The 19,602-nt window shown below is 40.4% G+C and overlaps 1 protein-coding gene across 3 annotated transcripts in view; it reads right to left on the bottom strand.

Moving 5' to 3' along the window:
• Nucleotides 1-19,602, bottom strand: part of SLC39A12 (solute carrier family 39 member 12) — an 80,754-nt gene that overhangs the window by 21,389 nt on the left and 39,763 nt on the right. For 2 of the 3 annotated variants that reach the window (XM_003130727.5, XM_084980208.1), the window contains 4 exons: nt 16,975-17,147; nt 12,538-12,690; nt 5,464-5,530; nt 523-681 (listed from right to left, as the gene is read on the bottom strand). In XM_003130727.5, the coding sequence (XP_003130775.3) occupies nt 523-681; nt 5,464-5,530; nt 12,538-12,690; nt 16,975-17,147 (552 nt within the window). Of the gene's footprint in view, nt 1-522; nt 682-5,463; nt 5,531-9,171; nt 9,283-12,537; nt 12,691-16,974; nt 17,148-19,602 lie in introns of all 3 variants that reach the window. The other variant, XM_003130728.5, reaches the window with a different exon arrangement.

The following is a 19,602-nucleotide window of genomic DNA, read 5'->3' as shown; positions in this document are numbered from 1 at the left end:
ATGAAGTTGCAGGTCTGATCCCTGGCCTTGCTCACTGGGTTGGGGATCTGGCATTACCGTGAGCTGTGGTGTGGGTTGCAGATGTGGCTCAGATCTGGCATTGCTGTGGCTGTGGCATAGGCTGGAGGCTGCAGCTCCGATTAGACCCCTAGCCTGAGAACCTCCAGATGCCACGGGAGCGGCCCTAGAAAAGGCAAAAAGACAGAAAAAAAAAAAAAAAAAAGAATCTGACTGCAGTGGCTTGAGTCACTGCAGAGGCTTGGGTTTGATCCCCGGCCCTGTGCAATAGTATCTGGTGTTGCTGCAACTATGGTGTAGGTTGCAGCTGTGACTTGGTTTGATCCCTGGGAATTTCCATGTACCAAGGATGTGGCCAAAAAAAAAAAAAAAAAAAAATATTATGGACAGAAAGTATTCATCTTTCAATTGTATTTTGGAAAAGGAAGCTAGTAAACTCTAGCTAGACATACATTATAATGTTTCTCAACAAGCAGGAAACAGAGACTCTGCCGTCAGACTTACCCATTTCATGGGGAATTTCATGACACAAGATAGCAATGGTCGTGGTTACGCCTGACTCAGATGAGGATGAGAAGGCTGCTCCTATTACGAGGCCATCTGCAAAATTATGCAGGCTGTCCCCAACCAGGATCATTATTGCCAACAAGCTGATGGTTTTGCCTAAAGAACCAAACAAAGGTGTGAGAAGCATTAACAGAGCACTCACTACACATTGCATGGAATTCTTCAATCCCATTCATCCTCGAGGTTCTCAAATTGCATCAGATTAAGTAATGCCACTTTGTTTCAGCTTTCCAAATAAGTCAAGCCTGCATCTGCAAATATGGTAACTGATATGATACAGTATACTGGGAAGTATGGTCACTGTTTTTCTAGTGGGTCTGACTAATAATGAACTCAATGACAGCATTCCTTCTTCTCTCGCCCTGTTCAGCTGTGCCAAAGAAGAAAATAAGAAGAATACTGTTACAGCCTTCCAAAATACTACCGATGGCCTTTCCATATAGGTCTCTCATAAAGCATTTTTAAATGATGTAAGATCCTCCATGGAGCATGTCATTGAAATGGAGTCTGTTTTCCCAAACTCTCCTCTGAGTCAGAAGTCCCTTGTGTGCCTCTGCTGGAGTCACCTGGCAACCTCTCACCACTTTGGGACAATTTTCTTTTCCAGTTGGTAGTAATGACCCTCTCGCACTGCCTCATTCACTCCCAAATATGACCTCAAAAGAACCTTCTGATCCCAAAGTTAGCTTCAGAACCATTACTGAATATTCCGTCTTCCTGAAAAATACCTCTCAGGACTAAACCAACTAGACATTGAATAAAAGAAAGAGAAGCTTTTTACTTGGGGTTCCGTTACCTCATGTACATGATCTGATTAGCGGCTAGCCAATGAAATAATGTGGACCATGATGGGTTTAATTAATGCAATAATTAGATCATAATTGGGTTTGAGTTTTTAATAGAATTTGTTTTCAAAAAGCTAAAATGGTATAGCAGTGTAATCTCATCATAGGGTGGAACCCTATACAAATACTAAAAGTATTGGGAGAAACAGACTTATAGACACAGAGAACAGACCTGTGGTTGTCAAGGGTGTGGGGGTGGGGAGAGCGCGGGGCTGGACGGGGAGCTAGGGGTGAGCAGATGCAAACTATTATGTGTAGAATGGATAAGCAGAGAGGTCCTGCTGTACAGCACAGGGAACTATGTCCAGTCTCTTGGGATAGACCATGATGGAAGAGAATATGAAAAAGAGAATTTATATACATATGTATGACTGGGTCACTGGCACAACATTGTAAATCAACTATATTTAAAACATTTTTTTTAAAGTATTTTGAGGATAACACTTATTCTGACAATGAATTACCTAGGTAGACCATTTGCTAAGATTAACCATTAAAATCATTGCCACTGTCTGAAGCTTCACTCAGTTGGTATAGACTGTGTGACCGTCATGCCGAGTCACTACTGTTGCTGTTAGAACCACAGACAATAGTCTACTAAGTGTACACTCAGTAAAAATAGGAAGAGGGTACCTTCTGGTTTCTGTCCCATGGGCTAAGACTATGGAGGGACTATACTATAACGTGGTTTGTTGTTTTATCTGGGGAGTATAATTTGACTTGTTGCATACCCCACACTGTGAAATAAGGCAGTTCAGGAAACAGCAGATATAGCCCAGAGTACCAGCCAGGAGATAACCATATTGCCTGTGTTGCAAAGATATCCTATGCATTTTACTTCTAAAAAAAAATGCTTTATTTTAGAAGCACTGCTGTGAGACTCATTTCTATCCTTCTTTTGGTATCCTAATTCATTTTATTGTTTGTCAAAAATGGGAAGATTTTTGGCAGCAGTCATAAAAACACAGCCTAAATATCAAATTATTGAATTCAGAGAGGTTTTGTTTTGTTTCTTTTTAGGGCCACACTTGTGACACACAGAAGTTTCCAGGCTAGAGGTTGAATCGGAGCTGCAGCTGCAGTCCTAGACCACAGCCACGACTACACAGGATCCAAGCTGCATCTGTGACCTGGATCCCAGCTTACGGCAACACTGGATCCTTAAACCAGGGAGCAGAGCCAGGGACTGAACTGCATCCTTACAGAGACAATGTTGGGTCCTTAACCCACTGAGCCACAGCATAAACTCCTCAGAGAGTTCTTAATGCCATTGCTTGGAAACTCACACAGCCTAATAATGCAAACAAGTTGCTTGGCCTTTCCTGCCAATGTTTAGAAGTAAAGCTCTTCTTTGGGGAAATAAAATAATTCAGTCCATCTGAAAACACTGTGGCATACAGATACATTGCGATTTCCAGGTGCCTACATACACTTTTGATATGAATAGGACATAGTCACATGAAAATCTTTATCCAATTTATACTCTGCCAAGAAACAGGATGGCCTATTTTTGTTGCCCATTATTTTATTATCTCTGATGATGGGTTTCTAAATGTCAGCTCTTGGACATGTAACACGCTACAAAGCAAATACACATATTTGCATATAAGCTACAAGGAACCCATTATGCACACTGTTTAAGTGAAATATTCAACAGAAGATAAGCATTCACCGACAGACCAATGTACTCATTACAGAATTATCAATACTCTTTTACCTTTCCTTTGGTACCTGGCAGTCACACTGAGTTCCACATTTCTGACTTATCAGAGGTTTCCTATGGTGATACATGGGCTGGACCTTGTATCATGTTGCTTTCTGCTTATTTAAGTCAGGCTATGGATGAGATTTTCACATCCTGTCTTCTGAAACACAAGCTGAGCTCCACCATTGAGGTCATTCGAAACAAATCATCAAATATTTGAGGCTAATTCAATATGTCCCTGGCAAAAGGCAGCTGAGTAATTGCATTTGGATGTGTTCCCTATTCATTCTGTGTGCTGTGCTTGATAGCGGAAGTGGAAAGATATGAGGTCTACAAAATATTTGAAAAAGACCATTACTCCCTGCTCGAGCATCTGCTCCCGGCTCCTCATTTGACCAGGGGTAGCCTTCTTTCCAACTCCCTTCTTCCAAAAACAAATACAAAAAAAAAGCCTCTTAGACACCTTCTAGGTGCCAGGCATTCAAACACTGCTCCTAGAACCAAAGATTTAGAAGGAAAAAAATCACTAACAATATCCTGAAAGCAGAGTTGGGCAGACTGTGTAATTACATACTCTGCATCATATAAATAAATTACAGGAGTTAAAACATCGAACTCATTCAGAATGATTGTTACCATCCTGTATGTTCTTCTCAGTATTTTTATCCTCAACCACAGTGAAAACAAGATCATTCCTATTTTTATTCCCCACAGGATGTACACCTTCAAAGATTTCCTCCTTTTTTTTTTTTTTTTTTCTTGCCATGCCTGCCTCATGCAGGGATCGAACCTGTGCCATAGAAGTAACCAGAGCCACAGCAGTGAAAACACAGCCATGTAACCTGCTGAGTCACCAGGGAACTCTCTTCAAACATTTCTGAAATGAATGAATGAATGAGTGTGAAAAAACACAGGGATGCAGACATGAATGAAGGATCACAAGGAAATTTTTGGTGCAGTGACCTGGGCAGCGACCTAGCCTTTTGAACAACTGGTCTCTTCATTTGTATCTTTTGGATATTAATTATCCTTACTTGAGTAAGTTGTAAGAGGATTACATGAGATAATCTATGCTGTGTGTTTAGCATTGTGCCTGGTATATAATAAATATTCAATAGCTGTCTTTCTTATTCGGTAACGAACTTATTACAGTGGAATGGGAATAATGAACCATGATTGCTTTACATTAAAACATTGGGAAATGTGTTCACAAAAGGGTAATATCAGTGAGAAAAATGGGACGAGGATTCTGGAGCAACTGATGAAAACCCACACAGACCTTTAAAAAAAAATTCTAGAAATTACTCCGAAGCATAAGCAAAAAGGAAGAAAGTCCTATGCAAAATGGCTAAGGCAAATTCAGGAACAGGGAAAATCATGGACAGAATAAGGCTGGATGCAAATTATGCAAACAAATGAGTTAGAGGGTAAGATATGAATAAGGAGACATAACTGATTTGAACTCTACTCTCTTTAATTCTGGCCAAGCCCATGGCGTAGGGGGGAGTTCCCCAGCCAGGGATCAAACCTGTGCCACAGCAGCGACTGAGGCCATAGCAGTGACAACACTGGATGCCTAACCCACTGAATCACCGGGGACTCCAAACTCTACTACCTTAACGACAATACCAAAAAGGAGAGAGACCTTTGGGATGAATTACCAGCAGACTGTGCTAGAAGACAAAAAACCAATAAAGTCTCCAGACTTCATGGGAAGTGAAAGGCTCAAATCATCATGTAAGCAAGATTTTAAAGGAGTCTTGATAACGTAAGTATACCAAAGTTTCCAGAGGTTCGGTTTTAAGCAATCAAGGAAAACATTCTTTTTCTTTTTTTTTTTTTTGTCTTTTTGTTGTTGTTGTTGTTGCTATTTCTTGGGCCGCTCCCATGGCATATGGAGGTTCCCAGGCTAGGGGTTGAATCGGAGCTGTAGCCACCGGCCTACGCCAGAGCCACAGCAACGCGGGATCCGAGCCGAGTCTGCAACCTACACCACAGCTCACGGCAACGCCGGATCGTTAACCCACTGAGCAAGGGCAGGGACCAAACCCAAAACCTCATGGTTCCTAGTCGGACTCATTAACCACTGCGCCATGACGGGAACTCCAAGGAAAACATTCTTAAAGAATGGGGTAAGTTGACATTAATGTGTAAGACATTTGAAAGACTGATAGGAATGAATATGAAAATTTTCATTGCAAGGATTTTAATACTGAAATACATACCCAAGAAGAATTTTATATGGCTTTGACATTTTTATTTCAAAGAAGGTATCACCTTTTTCTATGGCACTTTCTCCATCTGATGTTTTTTTGAACTGATACTCACATTTTCTGTTGGGAGCAGTCATACTGCCTCTAGGAATTTCAGCTGCCTGTGAGTCTTCTGGGCTTTTCTATTTTAAATTTAAAAATAAAAATGAAAGATAGACAAGTCATCACTTTATTGCAAAATGAAACAACTAAAGAGTTATGCTGAACATCAAAAGACATTTTGATTTTCTGAAGTATATTAGAACATTTCATAGACAAACAGAAAAGGTTGAGCCAAGAGTCTACAGGCATGTTTTTTCCACTACCTACATTTAGATAAAAATAGTCCTCTTACCTAGATCAGAGTCTTCCATAGAGGGCTAGAAGCTACATCTCAGTAGTAGCCACATCTCAAGTCTATAATTCATTCTTAAATTATGTAAGCCTTTATAAAACCCAAAAGCTGTAGAGAAAATAATGATTCTTGATTCCTTTTTGTTTTTTTCTTTTTTGCCCACCCTGCGGCATATGGAGTTCCCAGGCCAGGCATCAGATCTGAGCTGCAATTATGAAGGGATCCTTTAACCCATTGTGCTGGACTAGGGATCAAACCTGCGTCCTGGTGCTGCAGAGACACCACTGATCCTGTTGGCCACAGCAGGAACTCCTGATTCTTGATTCATGACCTAAGTTTACACTCCTCCCATCTGGTGGATGGTGGATCTAGGATGCACCTTCCGATCTTGAAGGAGATTGTGGAGAAGAAACCCTTGCACACCTAACACCTCATTTCCTTCACAATAGTACAAGATGCTGTTTTTGTTGCTTTTCCAGTCAGTTAGAGAATTCGTCATTAGGAAGGCAGACTGACAAGCTTACAAAAGACAATTGCATACATTTTAAAAGCTTCTTCACCCTTTCACCTGACAGGGAAGTGGGATTCTGAAATTGACTTCCACAAATCGAGATGATGTGACTTTATTTCAGAGACGGACTCATGGTGCAACTTCAGGAAAGTCACCTTCTTTCCCTAGCCTTCAGAGGCTTATTCTATTATGTGAAAAGAATACTTCTTTTCTGCCTATAGAATATATTCTTTCAACTTTTTGTTTTGTTTTGTTTTGTTTTTTAGGGCCGCAACTGCTGTATATGGAAGTTCCCAGACTAGGGGTCAAATTGGGGCTGCAGGTGCTGGCCTATACCACAGCCACAGCAACTCCAGATCCGAGCCTTGTCTGCAACCTACACTGCAGCTCACCGCAATGCCACCAGATCCTTAACCCGTTGAGCAAAGCCAGGGGTCGAATCCACATCCTCATGGACACTAGTCAGAAGTGTTACCACTGAGTCACATCAGGAACTCCTGTGCTATTTCCTTTTAGAAGCATATTCATAGCACCCCAAATTGTGGAAACTTTGAGACGAATTTAATGTGAGACAAAGTATCTTTTTTAAAAACGTAAAATAAAAAGTAAACTGAACATCCACATGTTAGCAAACAGCAGCTATGCAAAAGATGGAGTTGATAGGCTATTTTTGGAAAAGGATAGCTGAGAACGTAGGACCTGAAAGCATTAGAGGAGGTACGCAGGCCTCTTGCCTGAAATTGGTAGATCTAGCAGTTTTATAAAATGTCTTTTTTAGCACACTAAGGTATAGGGAATGACTGGCCAAAGGGGACCTGCTGTAGAGCACAGGGAACTCTACCCAATATTCTGTGATCATCTACGTGGGAAAAGAATCTGAAAGAGAATGATTATATACATATATATGTATGTATATATATATGTAATATATAATATGTGTGTATATATATATATATACATGTATAATTCAATCACTTGGTTGTACAGCAGAAATTATCACAACCTTGTAAATCAACTCTACTTCAATAAAACTTAAAAAAAATAAAACTAAAATATCTTTCTTTTTTGTTTTTGTTTTTTTGCTTTTTAGGGCCATACCCACGGCATATGGAGGTTCCCAGGCTAGGGGTCTAATCAGAGCTACAGCTGCCGGCCTACACCACAGCCACAGCAATTCAGGATCCAAGCCGAGTCTGCAACCTACACCACAGCTCACGGCAACGCTGGATCCTTAACCCACTGAGCAAGGCCAGGGATCGAACCTACAACCTCATGGTTCCTAGTCGGATTCATTAACCACTGAGCCACGGCGGGAACTCCTAAAATATCTTTCTAAATTACATTGTATCAAAAGCCTGATCATAATCTAAAGGCTCTACACTTCTATCAAAAGACAGGAGTTCACATATTTATTCCAAGATTCTTTCCCCCCCCCCCCAAAGCTATGTATCATGACACTAACTACATAAAGGACTTTAGAGGCAAACATCTAAGACTTTTTTGATGATTGGAAAGATTTGTGAGTTCCTCTTCTTCCTTAAGAATTAGGAAATAGAACCTGTCAAACAATCCTAAAAGTTCGTGTTATTTCTATGTCTCAGAAGAGACGGGGACGGCATCATTAGTGAGTTAGAGCAGTCAAATCGTCCTAACCTCATTAAATTAGCTTCAGAGGTCTGCTTATATGTGTTTTGGGATTTTGGACACTTCATTCACACAGAAGGAATGAAGTCAGCCTTAAAATGATTGAAAAAAGAATCTCAGCTCCAAGTTACCTTCATTCAAACCACATGTGACATATCTAACCAATAAACACAACAGAGCTTAAAAAAAATCATTTTTTAAAAATTGTGGGGTTTTTGTTCGGATCTCCGAGTTAGCTCTAGTTCTGCAATCTACTGCCAGACTTTTTCTTTTTTTTTTTTTGGCCAGGCTAATGTCTCAGCAATAGCCTACTTCTGTCCACTCAGAAATCTACCCTTGAACTGTAACCCCCCTCTCCTAAAGCCACAGTTACAGGAGGCAAGTTTTCTAACTCTGATGTATACTTTTATATTTTCTCTGTCTTTGACTTGTTACTTTAAGAATTAGAATGGAAATACTGTTTGGAACTGGATTGGAGGCTGCATTTTGAGAATTCATCTGGAAGATTTTTATCATGAAAAACTCAGTGTAACAGAAGGCACTTACTACGAGGCATCTTCTTGGGCAAAATTCTCTTCTTCATTATGAAAGGAACATCCCACTCCTAGATGCTCTAATTCCTTGCTCAGCATTTATTTGCCCTCCCCTCATCATGATGAAGGATTGTTCAGAATGGAAAAACCTCAAGGCCGGCTGGCTTATGAAACCTTGTAAACACAGCAATTAAGGATACGTGTATTATTGGAGTTCCTGTCGTGGCTCAGTGGTTAACAAATCCGACTAGGAACCAGGAGGTTGCAGGTTCGATCCCCGGCCTTGCTTAGTGGGTTAAGGATCTGGTGTTGCCATGAGCTGTGGTGTAGGTTGCAGACACGGCTCAGATCCCTAGTGGCTGTAGCTGTGGCGTAGGCCGGTAGCGACAGCTCCAATTAGACCCCTAGCCTGGGAACCTCCATGTGCTGCGGGAGCGGCCCTAGAAAAGGCAAAAAGACAAAACAGCAACAACAACAACAACAACAACAAAGGGATATGTGTATTATGTCAGTCTAATCCATCTGTGTTTCAAAGTGGTGCAGGTAACAGTGACGTGAATGCATTTTACGCTTTAAAACAGACTTAAGGTGTGTGGCAGTTTTCTAAATAGGATTTATCATGGTCAAGAATAAGCAAATCAGGAGCGAATTTCATTTATCTAGTCTACTGATTTTCATTTATCAAGGAATAGAGGAAAGAAGGGAATCAAATCAGTAGAATACTTCAGATGGGCAACCTACCAACTGGATGGTTGAAGCAGATTTGCCTCTGCCTGTCTGGTCACTTAATTCAGAGTTGAATGCAAGATGGTGGGTATGTCCCGCGTGCCCAGTAACCAATGACACGCCCTGCTGGATGAGGATGGTTTAAAATTAGTGCGGAAGCCAGAGAACACAGGTGCAGCCTGTCAATTCCATGGTTCTATTTCAGGTTTCGCTTATTGGCCAAAGTGGTGGGGGACACAAAAAGAGTTACTGGGAGAATTTCTTCAGGATAAATGCCTGCTGAAATGGAACAGCACAGGACTGCCCTGAAACATGCACGTTCTGAGAATGCAACTTTGAAAATGCTAGTCACAAACTGCAAAGGCTTGAACAGTGGTAGTTTTTAATATTGTCTTTTTTATTTACTGCGAAGTTAAAGTGTGAGCTCTTCTTGATGGAGATACCAAAATGATGATAAAGGAAACTGTACTGTACCCCATAACTACGAAATTAATATCTCCAGAAAGAGAGGAACCCGTTAAAGTACCTGCAGCTGCAAAAGACTTGTGGTTGGAGTTCCCGTTGTGGTTCAGCAGAAATGAATCTGACGAGGATCCATGAGGATGCAGGATCAAGCCCTGGCCTCGATCAGTGGGTTAAAGATCCATGTTGCTGTGGCTGCGGTGTAGGCTGGCAGCTGCAGCTACAATTTGACCCCTAGCCTGGGAACCTCCATTGTCATGGGTGCAGCCCTGAAAAAAAAAAAAAAAAAAGAAAGAAAAAAAGACTTGTGGTTTCCAAGGGGGAGGGGGAAGAATGGATGGGGAGTTTGGGGTTAGTAGACATAAACTATTACATTTAGAATGGATAAGCAATGGGGTCCTACCATACAGCACAGGGCACTATATCCACTCTCTTGGGACAGACCATGATGGAAGATAAGTAAGAAAAGGAATGTATACACAAGTATACATATATATGTGTGTGTGTATATATATATATATATATATATAAAACCGAGTCACTTTGCTGTATAGCAGAAATTGGCAGAACATTGTAAATCAAATATACTTTAACTTAAAAAAATAAAGAAAAGAAGGAAAAAAAATAACGTACCTGTAGCTTATAAAATATTCTCATTCCTTTTATTTTACACTCTATCATGAATCTTCCGCTTATATTCTTAAAACTCATTCTAAGTGGCCTGACAAGTCCAAGGACAAACAGAAAAAAACCCTCTGATTTGAGGAGTGCAGAATTTATTTCACTCATTTCCATCTGCTTTCAATTCTAATTATCATGCCTAGGTTGATACGCTGGCTTTGTAAATTAGCTTTCCCAGTCTGGGGAAAGCTAGTCCAGGAAGGCTTTCCCAGGCCAGGAAGGCTAGTCTATTGTGTATAAATGGGGACCACATTATTGTCCTTTGGTTAGATTAAAACACTTTTTGTGAGGTTAAGTTCCCAAACTTTTAGAATAAGTGCTGGGTTTGAAGCTGACACCGCTCCTTTCTGAATCACTCTAGCCTCCTAGCTTGGGCTCCAGGCCAGAGAATACCCCTGATTTCTTAAAACAGATTTTTGGGGGGATTTTGTTTAAAATCTGTTTATTATGAAAATTCTCCAATATAGAGAAAAATTGAAAGAATTGTGATGTCAACGCTCAGATTCTCACTCCCTGGATCCTACCCTTAACATTTTACTCTATTTTATCACCTGTCTATCCATTTATCATCCTTCTATCTATTAACCACCTTATTTTTTTTTAATTTTTTTTTTGTTTTTTAGGGCTGCACATGCAGCATATCAATGTTCCCAGGACAGAGGTCCAAGTGGAGCTGTAGCTGAGGCCTACGACACAGCCATACCAGATCTGAGCCGCATCTGTGACCTAAGCCACAGGTCATGGCAATGTCAGATCCTTAACCCACTGAACGAGGCCGGGGATTGAACCCACATCTTCATGGATATTAGCTGGATTTGTTACCACTGAGCCACAGCAGGAGCTCCAACCACCTTATTTTTGATGCATAAAATGGAATTTTTGAATAAATCTACAATAATAATAATAATAATAAACAAGGGCTGATATTTTAAAAGACAGCTAATGTGTGCCCTAAACACAGGCATTTTTATACTACTGAACAGGTAGAAAGTCAAGAATTAACTAGAAAACCAGAAGGACTGCAGAGCCCCAGGACATTGTAAGGAAAGCTTACTTATTTCAGTGTGCTAGCACTTTCCACAAGCATTTACCTTTTAAACCATCCAACACAACTTTTCATCTAATTCTTATAGGATAATGCGTGAGAGCGAAAAGAAACAAAATCCATCAATAAGCCATACATTTTACATTTTGTCATATACATAAGAAACGGATCAAATTCGTACACAATGAAAGCAGTGCTTCAAGCTGAAAAATAAGATTTGCCACAGGTCCCATGCCTGAGATTTCTTTTCATCATTTTAAACGCCCTCAAGATAGAGAAGGATGTGTAATTTTGTGGCTTTTCAGAGTTTTTGCTTTGCTTGATCATTTGGGGTTAGAAAAGATACCCAAAGCACAGATTGGTAGCTAAGCCTTTAAATCCCTTCATCCTCATACATGAAATCCTCTCCTCTTTCTAAACTAGCCAGGGAGGTCAAAGGGAGAGTTGTAACAAGTACATTAATGAGCCAGCAATAGATGTTTAAAAAATTAATAATCAGGGAACTATATCTAGTCGCTTATGATGGAGCATGATGGAGGATAATGTGAGAAAAAGAACTTATGTATGTATGTATGTGTGACTGGATCACTTTGCTGTACAGTAGAAAACTGACAGAACACTGTAAACCAGCTGTAATGGAAAAAATAAAAATAATTTAAAAAAATTTTTAAAAATAAAAATTAAAAATTAATAATCATGCTTATAGGGAAGCTGTCCTGCAGAATGATCTGTGTCTTCCAGAAATAAGAGCCCCATCCGTGACCTAGATAACCTTAGAAAGCTGTCCATGACTTTTGAACAAGTAGTTCTTTTTGTTTTGTTTTTTTTGGGGTTTTTTTTGTTGTTTTTTGTTTGTTTGTTTGTTTTTGTCTTTTTGCCATTTCTTGGGCCGCTCCGGCGGCATATGGAGGTTCCCAGGCTAGGGGTCCAATTGGAGCTGTAGCTGCCAGCCTACACCAGAGCCACAGCCACACGGGATCCGAGCCATGTCTGTGACCTACACCACAGCTCACGGCAACGCCGGATCATTAACCCACTGAGCAAGGCCAGGGACCGAACCCGCAACCTCATGGTTCCTAGTCGGATTCGTTAACCACTGCGCCACGACGGGAACTCCTGAACAAGTACTTCTGAAATAAAAGACAAATCGCTTGAAGCCCTAAAGCAGAAGATAAATCAAATTTAAAATATACCTCAGCACTTGGTGATACGAGAAGAATAAAACATTTTTCTATTAAGAAAAATCCATGGATGCCTCCAATTAATGCCAACAGTTTCCAAATATAGCCTTTGCTTTCATGGAAATGTCCAAACTCTAAGGCTTCCTGCTTATGTACATCAAGAATCTAAAAAGAAAAGAGACAGAGAAAAATCAATTTTGATGACTTAAAAATTAATTCATAGGCCCATTTCTGAATATATTCAACTTTCATTCTGGGGCACCCCATGACAACATGTGGAAAAACTCAGTTTACTTTTAGATGTATGAATAATTTCACTGTATGATTTAATCAGAATCAAATAAGACATGAGAAAAGAGAGCTTTGAATACCTTCTGCTAATGAGTAGAACAAAAGCCTAAGCTTATTTCAGCAAGTGCCCTAAATTTTCACACCTTCTCTGTCCTTTAGGTGAATTTTTTTGGTCATGCCCACGGCATGCAGGAGTTCCTGGGCCAGGGATCAAACCCATGCCACAGCAATGACCTGAGCCACAGCAATGACAATGCCAGATCCTTAACTCACTGAGCCACCAGGAAACACCTAGCCAATTTTTTCCCCTCATTCAATCCGTATCTATTTGCACAGCAATGCTTTATATATTTTAATTTATGTAATTAATGTCTTTTATATCCAGAACAAATATAAAGATACATTTCAATTGGGGTTTATTCTCACCATGCTGCATAACAATTAACTCTCTTTTTTTTGCAACACTCATGGTAGGTGGAAGTTCCCAGGCCAGGGATTGAACCCACACCCCACTTGTAGCCTATACCACAGCTGGCCTAAATTTTCATACATTCTCAGTCCTTCAGTTGAATTTTTTTTTTTTTTTTTACTTTTTGCTTTTTAGGGCTGCACCTGCAGCATATGAAAGTTCCCTGGCCTATACCACAGCTCATGGCAATACTGGATCCTTAACTCACTGAGCGAGGCTAGGAATTAAACTTGCATCCTCATGGATATTGGTCAGATTCAAGTTTCTGCTGTGCCACAAAGGGAACTCACTAGCTGAATTTTTTTTGGCCATATCCGTAGCATGCAGAAGTTCCTGGGCCAGGGATAGAACCCATGCCACAGCATTGAAAATGCCAGATCCTTAACCCACTGTGCTGCAAGGGAACTTCCAAATAAAATTTTTAATGAATGTTTAAATAAGTAAGGAATCCGCCTGAAAGACTTTTTCCATCAAGTGCATCCTGCATGCCCAGCAGTATTGTCAGCTCTCTGGAACACAAAAGGATACCAGAAAAGCATCAGGAATTTTCCTCTAGTTGACTCATCCCATTGACTGATTCGTCCCATTGGTTAACCTCATGATTTCTTGTGAGCTAGTAAATCGTTATGTATCATATTCCCTTCCCTGGAGAAGACAGTTTAAGAACAGCTCAGTGGTTTCCACATTCAGGATATTACTGACCATTCAATTTAGAAAAGGAAAAATGAGTTCCTGTTGTGGCTCAGTGGGTTAAGAACCTGACAGTCTCCATGAGGATGCAGGTTCAATCCCTGGCCTCGCTCAGTGGGTTAAGGATCTGACATTGCCACAAGTTGCAGTGTAGGTCACAGATGCAGCTCAGATCTGGTGTTGTTGTGGATGTGGCATAGGACTCAGTTGCAGCTCTGATTCAACCCTGGACCTGGGAACTTCCATATGCTGCAAGTACAGTCATAAAAAGAGAAAAGAAAAAACAAGTAAAAAAGGTAAAAGAAATTATATGTATATATGTTCCTCTAAATATGTATGTAGGTCTTTATATGTATGTACATATGTATACATGTGAGTATATGTATGGATCTACATATATACATTGAGATTATGGAAAGAAACTCATGAACTTGGAGAACAGACTTGTGGTTGCCAAGGGGGAGGGGGAGGGAGTGGGATGGACTGGGAAGCTGGGGTTAATAGACGCAAACTATTGCTGGAATGGATAAGCAATGAGATCCTGCTGTGTAGCACTGGGAACTATATCTAGTCACTTGTGATGGAACAGGATGGAGGATAACGTGAGGAAAAGAATATGCATATGTATGTGTGACTGGGTCACTTTGCTATACAGTAGAAAATTGATAGAACACTGTAAACCAAATCTAAGGGAAAAAATAAAAATCACTGCGATAAAAAAATAATAATAATAAAATAAAATACCCTATTTAACAATGGTAAAATTTCATGACCTGGAATCTTGCAAAGAAACTGTTTTCCAAGTTATGTTGTCCAATATATGTTTGTTTGAGGAATATGATAAGAATTAAAGATTATATAAGGATACGACCCACTGAAAATCTAGGTATAATAGAGAGAAATTCGTGCATCTGATTTTATTACACTATGAATGTGCATAAATATAGACCATAAAAAATCAAAAGAATATATGAAAATATACTGAGTTTATGGAGAGAACTAAAAACAAGGACATATAAAAGCAACTTTTTCTTTAGGGATACCCACTTAATATTTGTAATGATCATTATTTCACAAAATAGAAGACGCTGTAATGTCACAAAACAGAAGCAAACCTCACAACTTCAGAAGGAAATGTAGGCCTTAGAATTGAATAAATTTAACTAGTTAACAGGAGAAATCATGACAGTGGCATTTTTCTTCCTTCTGCAAAGGCCTTTAAACACTCGACTTGGATTACATTCGGGAACCACTAATTTTTCTGGCTTTTCCACCTCACTTGTCCTGCCTCTTTCTTTCTCTTCCCAATAACTTGTGTCCTCATCGCCTTCCTCAAGTCAAGCGACTACCTTCTAAGTGAAACCCAGCTAAGTGCCCCTCTGCAGTATGTCTTTGCAGGGCCAGCTGACAGTCCCACCCACCCCATGTCCACCCTGCTGCCCTGAGCTGCACCCTCCCCCACTGGGGGAACCCAGGCAGCTTAAGAGCCTGTTCCTATTTCCAAGGACCCTGGGCAGTGAAGTGCCCACTGCAGTGACCTAGGAAAGGCATCGGCCACCGCCTCACACCAAGACGCTCTGAAAGAGTTCCAGAAAACAAGATTACAAGGGAAATTAAAACTAATAATGGTTTGTTTTATCTCTCCAATGCTCACTTGGCAATATTCAGAATGTCTAATAATTACTGAGCCTCTGAGCCACAAGAGTGACCCTGGAGGAAATTGTGAGAGGCTTGTGGAAAATTTGTACATGTTGGTTTTGAGAGAAGTGGAGGAAAACCATTTGCTTGTCATTATCTATCCTGCGAGATTTCAGAGGGAATAGATAACTGCATCTCAAGATCTTTCTCCCTGAAATCTTCGGCTTCTCAGGGTCTGGTCCTTTCATTTCTGACAAATAAAAGAGCTTTCAGAGCCTTCAGCAAAAAGCCAGCTTCCTGGAGCTTGCATGTTTCTTACAGGAAATCTGGACGCTAATAAGTTGGGCAAGAAAGAGAAATTCACCGTGATGGTTCAGATGAAGAGAGGTTAATGCTAGGGCGGAGGGGTGAGCAGGGTCAAGGGCAGAAATAAGGGATAATGAGACACCCAGAAACTAGCAACAACCCTACAGGGAACCATTACCATTCTTAGGGTTGCAAGGGCAAAGGGCAAAGGTGAGCAAGAATGTTCTGGAAGCTCAGTGGGAGGTGGAGCCAGGGGAGGAGGCCTGCGGTATTGCAGGTAATCTGAGGCTTTTAGAGCAAGTGCTAGAAGGAGGGAACAGGGAAAAAATATCCCTGCCACTCTCTCACTCTCTCTCCTCCTACTATGGCTTTTCTCTTAATGCCCCCAATGGGGGAAGGGGTGGGGAACCAGGAGAACAATCCAGCCTGCAACGGAGCTGAGGAAGTGCAATCTTCTAGGGCAGAGAATGGATCTGATAAGGATTGAGGGCTAAAACAATGCATCTTGTTGCCCATTTTTTTTTTTTTTTCTTTTCTCTTTTGGCTACACCTGCAGCATATGGAAGTTCCCAGGTTAGGGGCTGAATCAGAACAGCCACTGTGGGCCTACACCACAGTCACAGCCACACCATATCCAAGCCACATCTGCCACTTACACCACAGCTTGCGGCAACACCAGATCTTTAACCTGAGCAGGGCCAGCAGTCAAACCCACATCCTCATGGATAGTTGGGTTCGTTATTCCTAAACCACAAGGAGAACTCCCAAATTTCTCGTTTTTATGTATAGATACATAGTATACACTTCCTGAATTTTTCTTAATAGGAATCAATAGCTGATCACCTATTTTTTTTAATTTCGCAAATAAGAATAATGTGGTAAATCTACTGATTAGCTCTGTTCTCCTATGAGAAATAATACTGATTTCCAAGAAACACACTGGCCACAGAAGGTATGCATCCCAGCCACTGTGACATTCTGCACAAACACCTCCCGGGGCTAAACTTCAAGAGAAATGAGAAACACTCCATCTGAAGCAGAAAATAGCAGCTTACCTGAGGGATGAGGTGGAGCAGGGCATCCCCAGAAAGTGTCCCAACAGCCAGGCCCACAAACAGCTGTAGAATGAGCCTATAGTTCTCCTCGCAGCTGTGGAAAAGGATCAGGGTTGTCCCCAGCATAGAGCCCAGCGTGAGCAGGGTCACAGCCACCGTGCTGTAGCCATATTCTAGGTCAAAAGGAGATTGCAAAAAACATCAGAGGTCTCTCCAAGAACCTCCACGAGGGGGCACTTCAGAAGAAGCCACCCTGCAATCCAGCTAATGGGGATGTGAGATTCCTTTGTGAGTGCTCTATTGGGTAAAAGGTTTTCTGGTTTTAACTGGTAAGGAAAACAATGAAAAAACTTTGACCAAATTACCTTGTTGCTTTGAAGGTACCCTGTCAACCCCTTATTAAAAAAAAAAAAATCACTGTAATGGCAAACAAATAAAAGGAGTTCTCCTGTGGCACAAGATAAGGAGCTGGCATTGTCTTTGCAGTGGCTTGGGTAGCTGCTGTTGGCAGGCATTTGTTCTCCAGCCTAGGAATTTCCACATGCCATGGTGTTGGGGGAAAAAAAAAATCATTGGCTCAAGCAGGGAAACAGCCTACCTTTTACCCACAAGGAAAATAATTTCTCACTTGACTTTTTTCTAATAAATGCTATTTATTTATTTATTTTTATTTTGGCTGCACCTGTGGCATGCAGAAATTCCCTAGCCAGGGATTAAATCCCCACCACAGCAGCAACAACCCTGGATTCTTAAACCAATAGGTCACCAGGGAGCTGCTCTCTCACTTTAAACTACAACCTCCAGTACTGGCAGACACTTAATATTTTTCATCCAATCCCATTTAAACCTTTTGAAGGCAAGGAAGTGTGTTAGAGAAGGAGCATATATTTTGGGCCATCGTAGATCTTTATTTGTGGAGAAAATAAGTACTTTCTTCCAAAAATTCTCGTGATTATTTGCGATGTCAAAAGTGTTTATTATTCTAGAGTTCCCATCATGGCTCAGTGGTAAGGAACCTCACTAGTATCCATGAGGACTTGGGTTCGATCCCTGGCCTCACTCAGTGGGTGAAGGATCTGGTGTTGCCATGAGGTGTGGTGTAGGTCACAGATGCAGCTTGGATCTGGCTTTGCTGTGGCTGTGGTGTAGGCTGGTAGGTGTAGCTCCAATTCAGCCCCTACCCTGGGAACTTCCATATGCCACAGATGGAGCCCTAAAAAGAAAAAAAAGTATTTATTATTCTCAGTGACTAAAATAAGTAATTGTATTGATAAAAACCGATCACTTCGAAAGTGTAATGGATATGATACTATAAATTTGCACAGTGTACTTTGTTGATTATTGCAATAATTTTTATAACCCCCAACATGTATTCCATGTTTCTATGCATCTAGATTTTTAAAAAAATATTTGGAAAGTGTAGGGGTTTTGTTTTCTGGTTTTTTTTTTTTTTTACAATTACTAAAACAGAAACAAATATGTAAAGGGGAGAAGAAATAAAAGCGTAAAGAAAGAGAGGAAAGAGAAAGATTAAAAGAGAAAGAAATGGCTTCCGGAGTCAAGTACAGATCATTTAGGGATAAAAAGCTATTCACACACCATCTTCCTTTGGTTCTAGATATTCAGAGAAAATATTCTGTTTTGACTTTGTTAGAAATTAGTCACAAGTCATGCCAAACCGGTGTGAAAACAATGAAAGCAGGTAATTCCAAAATTAAACTATCATTTCCTTTTGTGACTACAGGTAAGTAACAAGTTAAACAGCACAGATATCAAACCACTTAAAGTCCATTGTAGATTTTAAGAAGCTACCCTCTTAAAGTTTGTTGTAATTGAAGATGTTCCAGTCTCATCATTCTAGCAGTATTCTGGAACATTCACTCTCTACGGTAGATTCATATTGGTGATACTAGCTAGTAATAAGCTTGTATGATTTTAAAAGGACTTTTATTAAAGATTACGTTCTAAATTAGACGGGGATCGAATATTAAGGTTAGTGGTATATTCAGAGGAGGCAAAAAACTTTCAAACTTCAATTTTCCTACTCTAACTATTACTTCTTTGCTGCTAGGGAACCTCCATAAAATGTTTGTCCAGTAGATAGAGTTTCCGTTTTACAAGATGAAACAGTTCTAGAGTTCTACTGTACAGGGGTTTGGAAATACTTAATACCACTGAACTGTCCCTTAAAATGGCTGAGATGGTAAATGTCATGTATTTTGTTTTACCACATTTTAAAAAATAACAAAAATCCTTTGGAATGGTCATATACCTGCCTAGAGGTTTTGTTTTGCTCAAATTTAATTTAGTTTAATTTAATCCCTATGTTATAAAAACATCCCCAGAGGTATTTAACCAAGTTTGATTTCCCACTCTGCCATAAATAGACTCTAAGTGGTAACGTCATTCTTTTCAACTAACACATAAAATTAAAGACCTTTGACGTTTAACCTGAGCACCTGGGTGCCTCATAAAGTTCAAAGTTGCCACGTTTTTACGGTGGCTACAAAAGATCAGAAAATGTCAAAAACTTACAAGGGCAATTTAGGGGCTGACATTTCCCAGGAAAAAGGCAAAGTTTCAAGTTCTTCAACTCCTCTGCTCTCCCCGTCATCCTGAGGGCAGCTA

The sequence above is a fragment of the Sus scrofa genome, chromosome 10 (assembly GCF_054392235.1).
Source record: "Sus scrofa isolate SSC_HxYL_T2T_F1_AM1 chromosome 10, Sscrofa_HxYL_maternal_Yorkshire_Landrace_v2.0, whole genome shotgun sequence".
Lineage (NCBI taxonomy): Eukaryota > Metazoa > Chordata > Mammalia > Artiodactyla > Suidae > Sus > Sus scrofa.
Note: the sequence above shows the minus strand (reverse complement) of the source record. Positions and strands in the feature narration are given on the sequence as shown.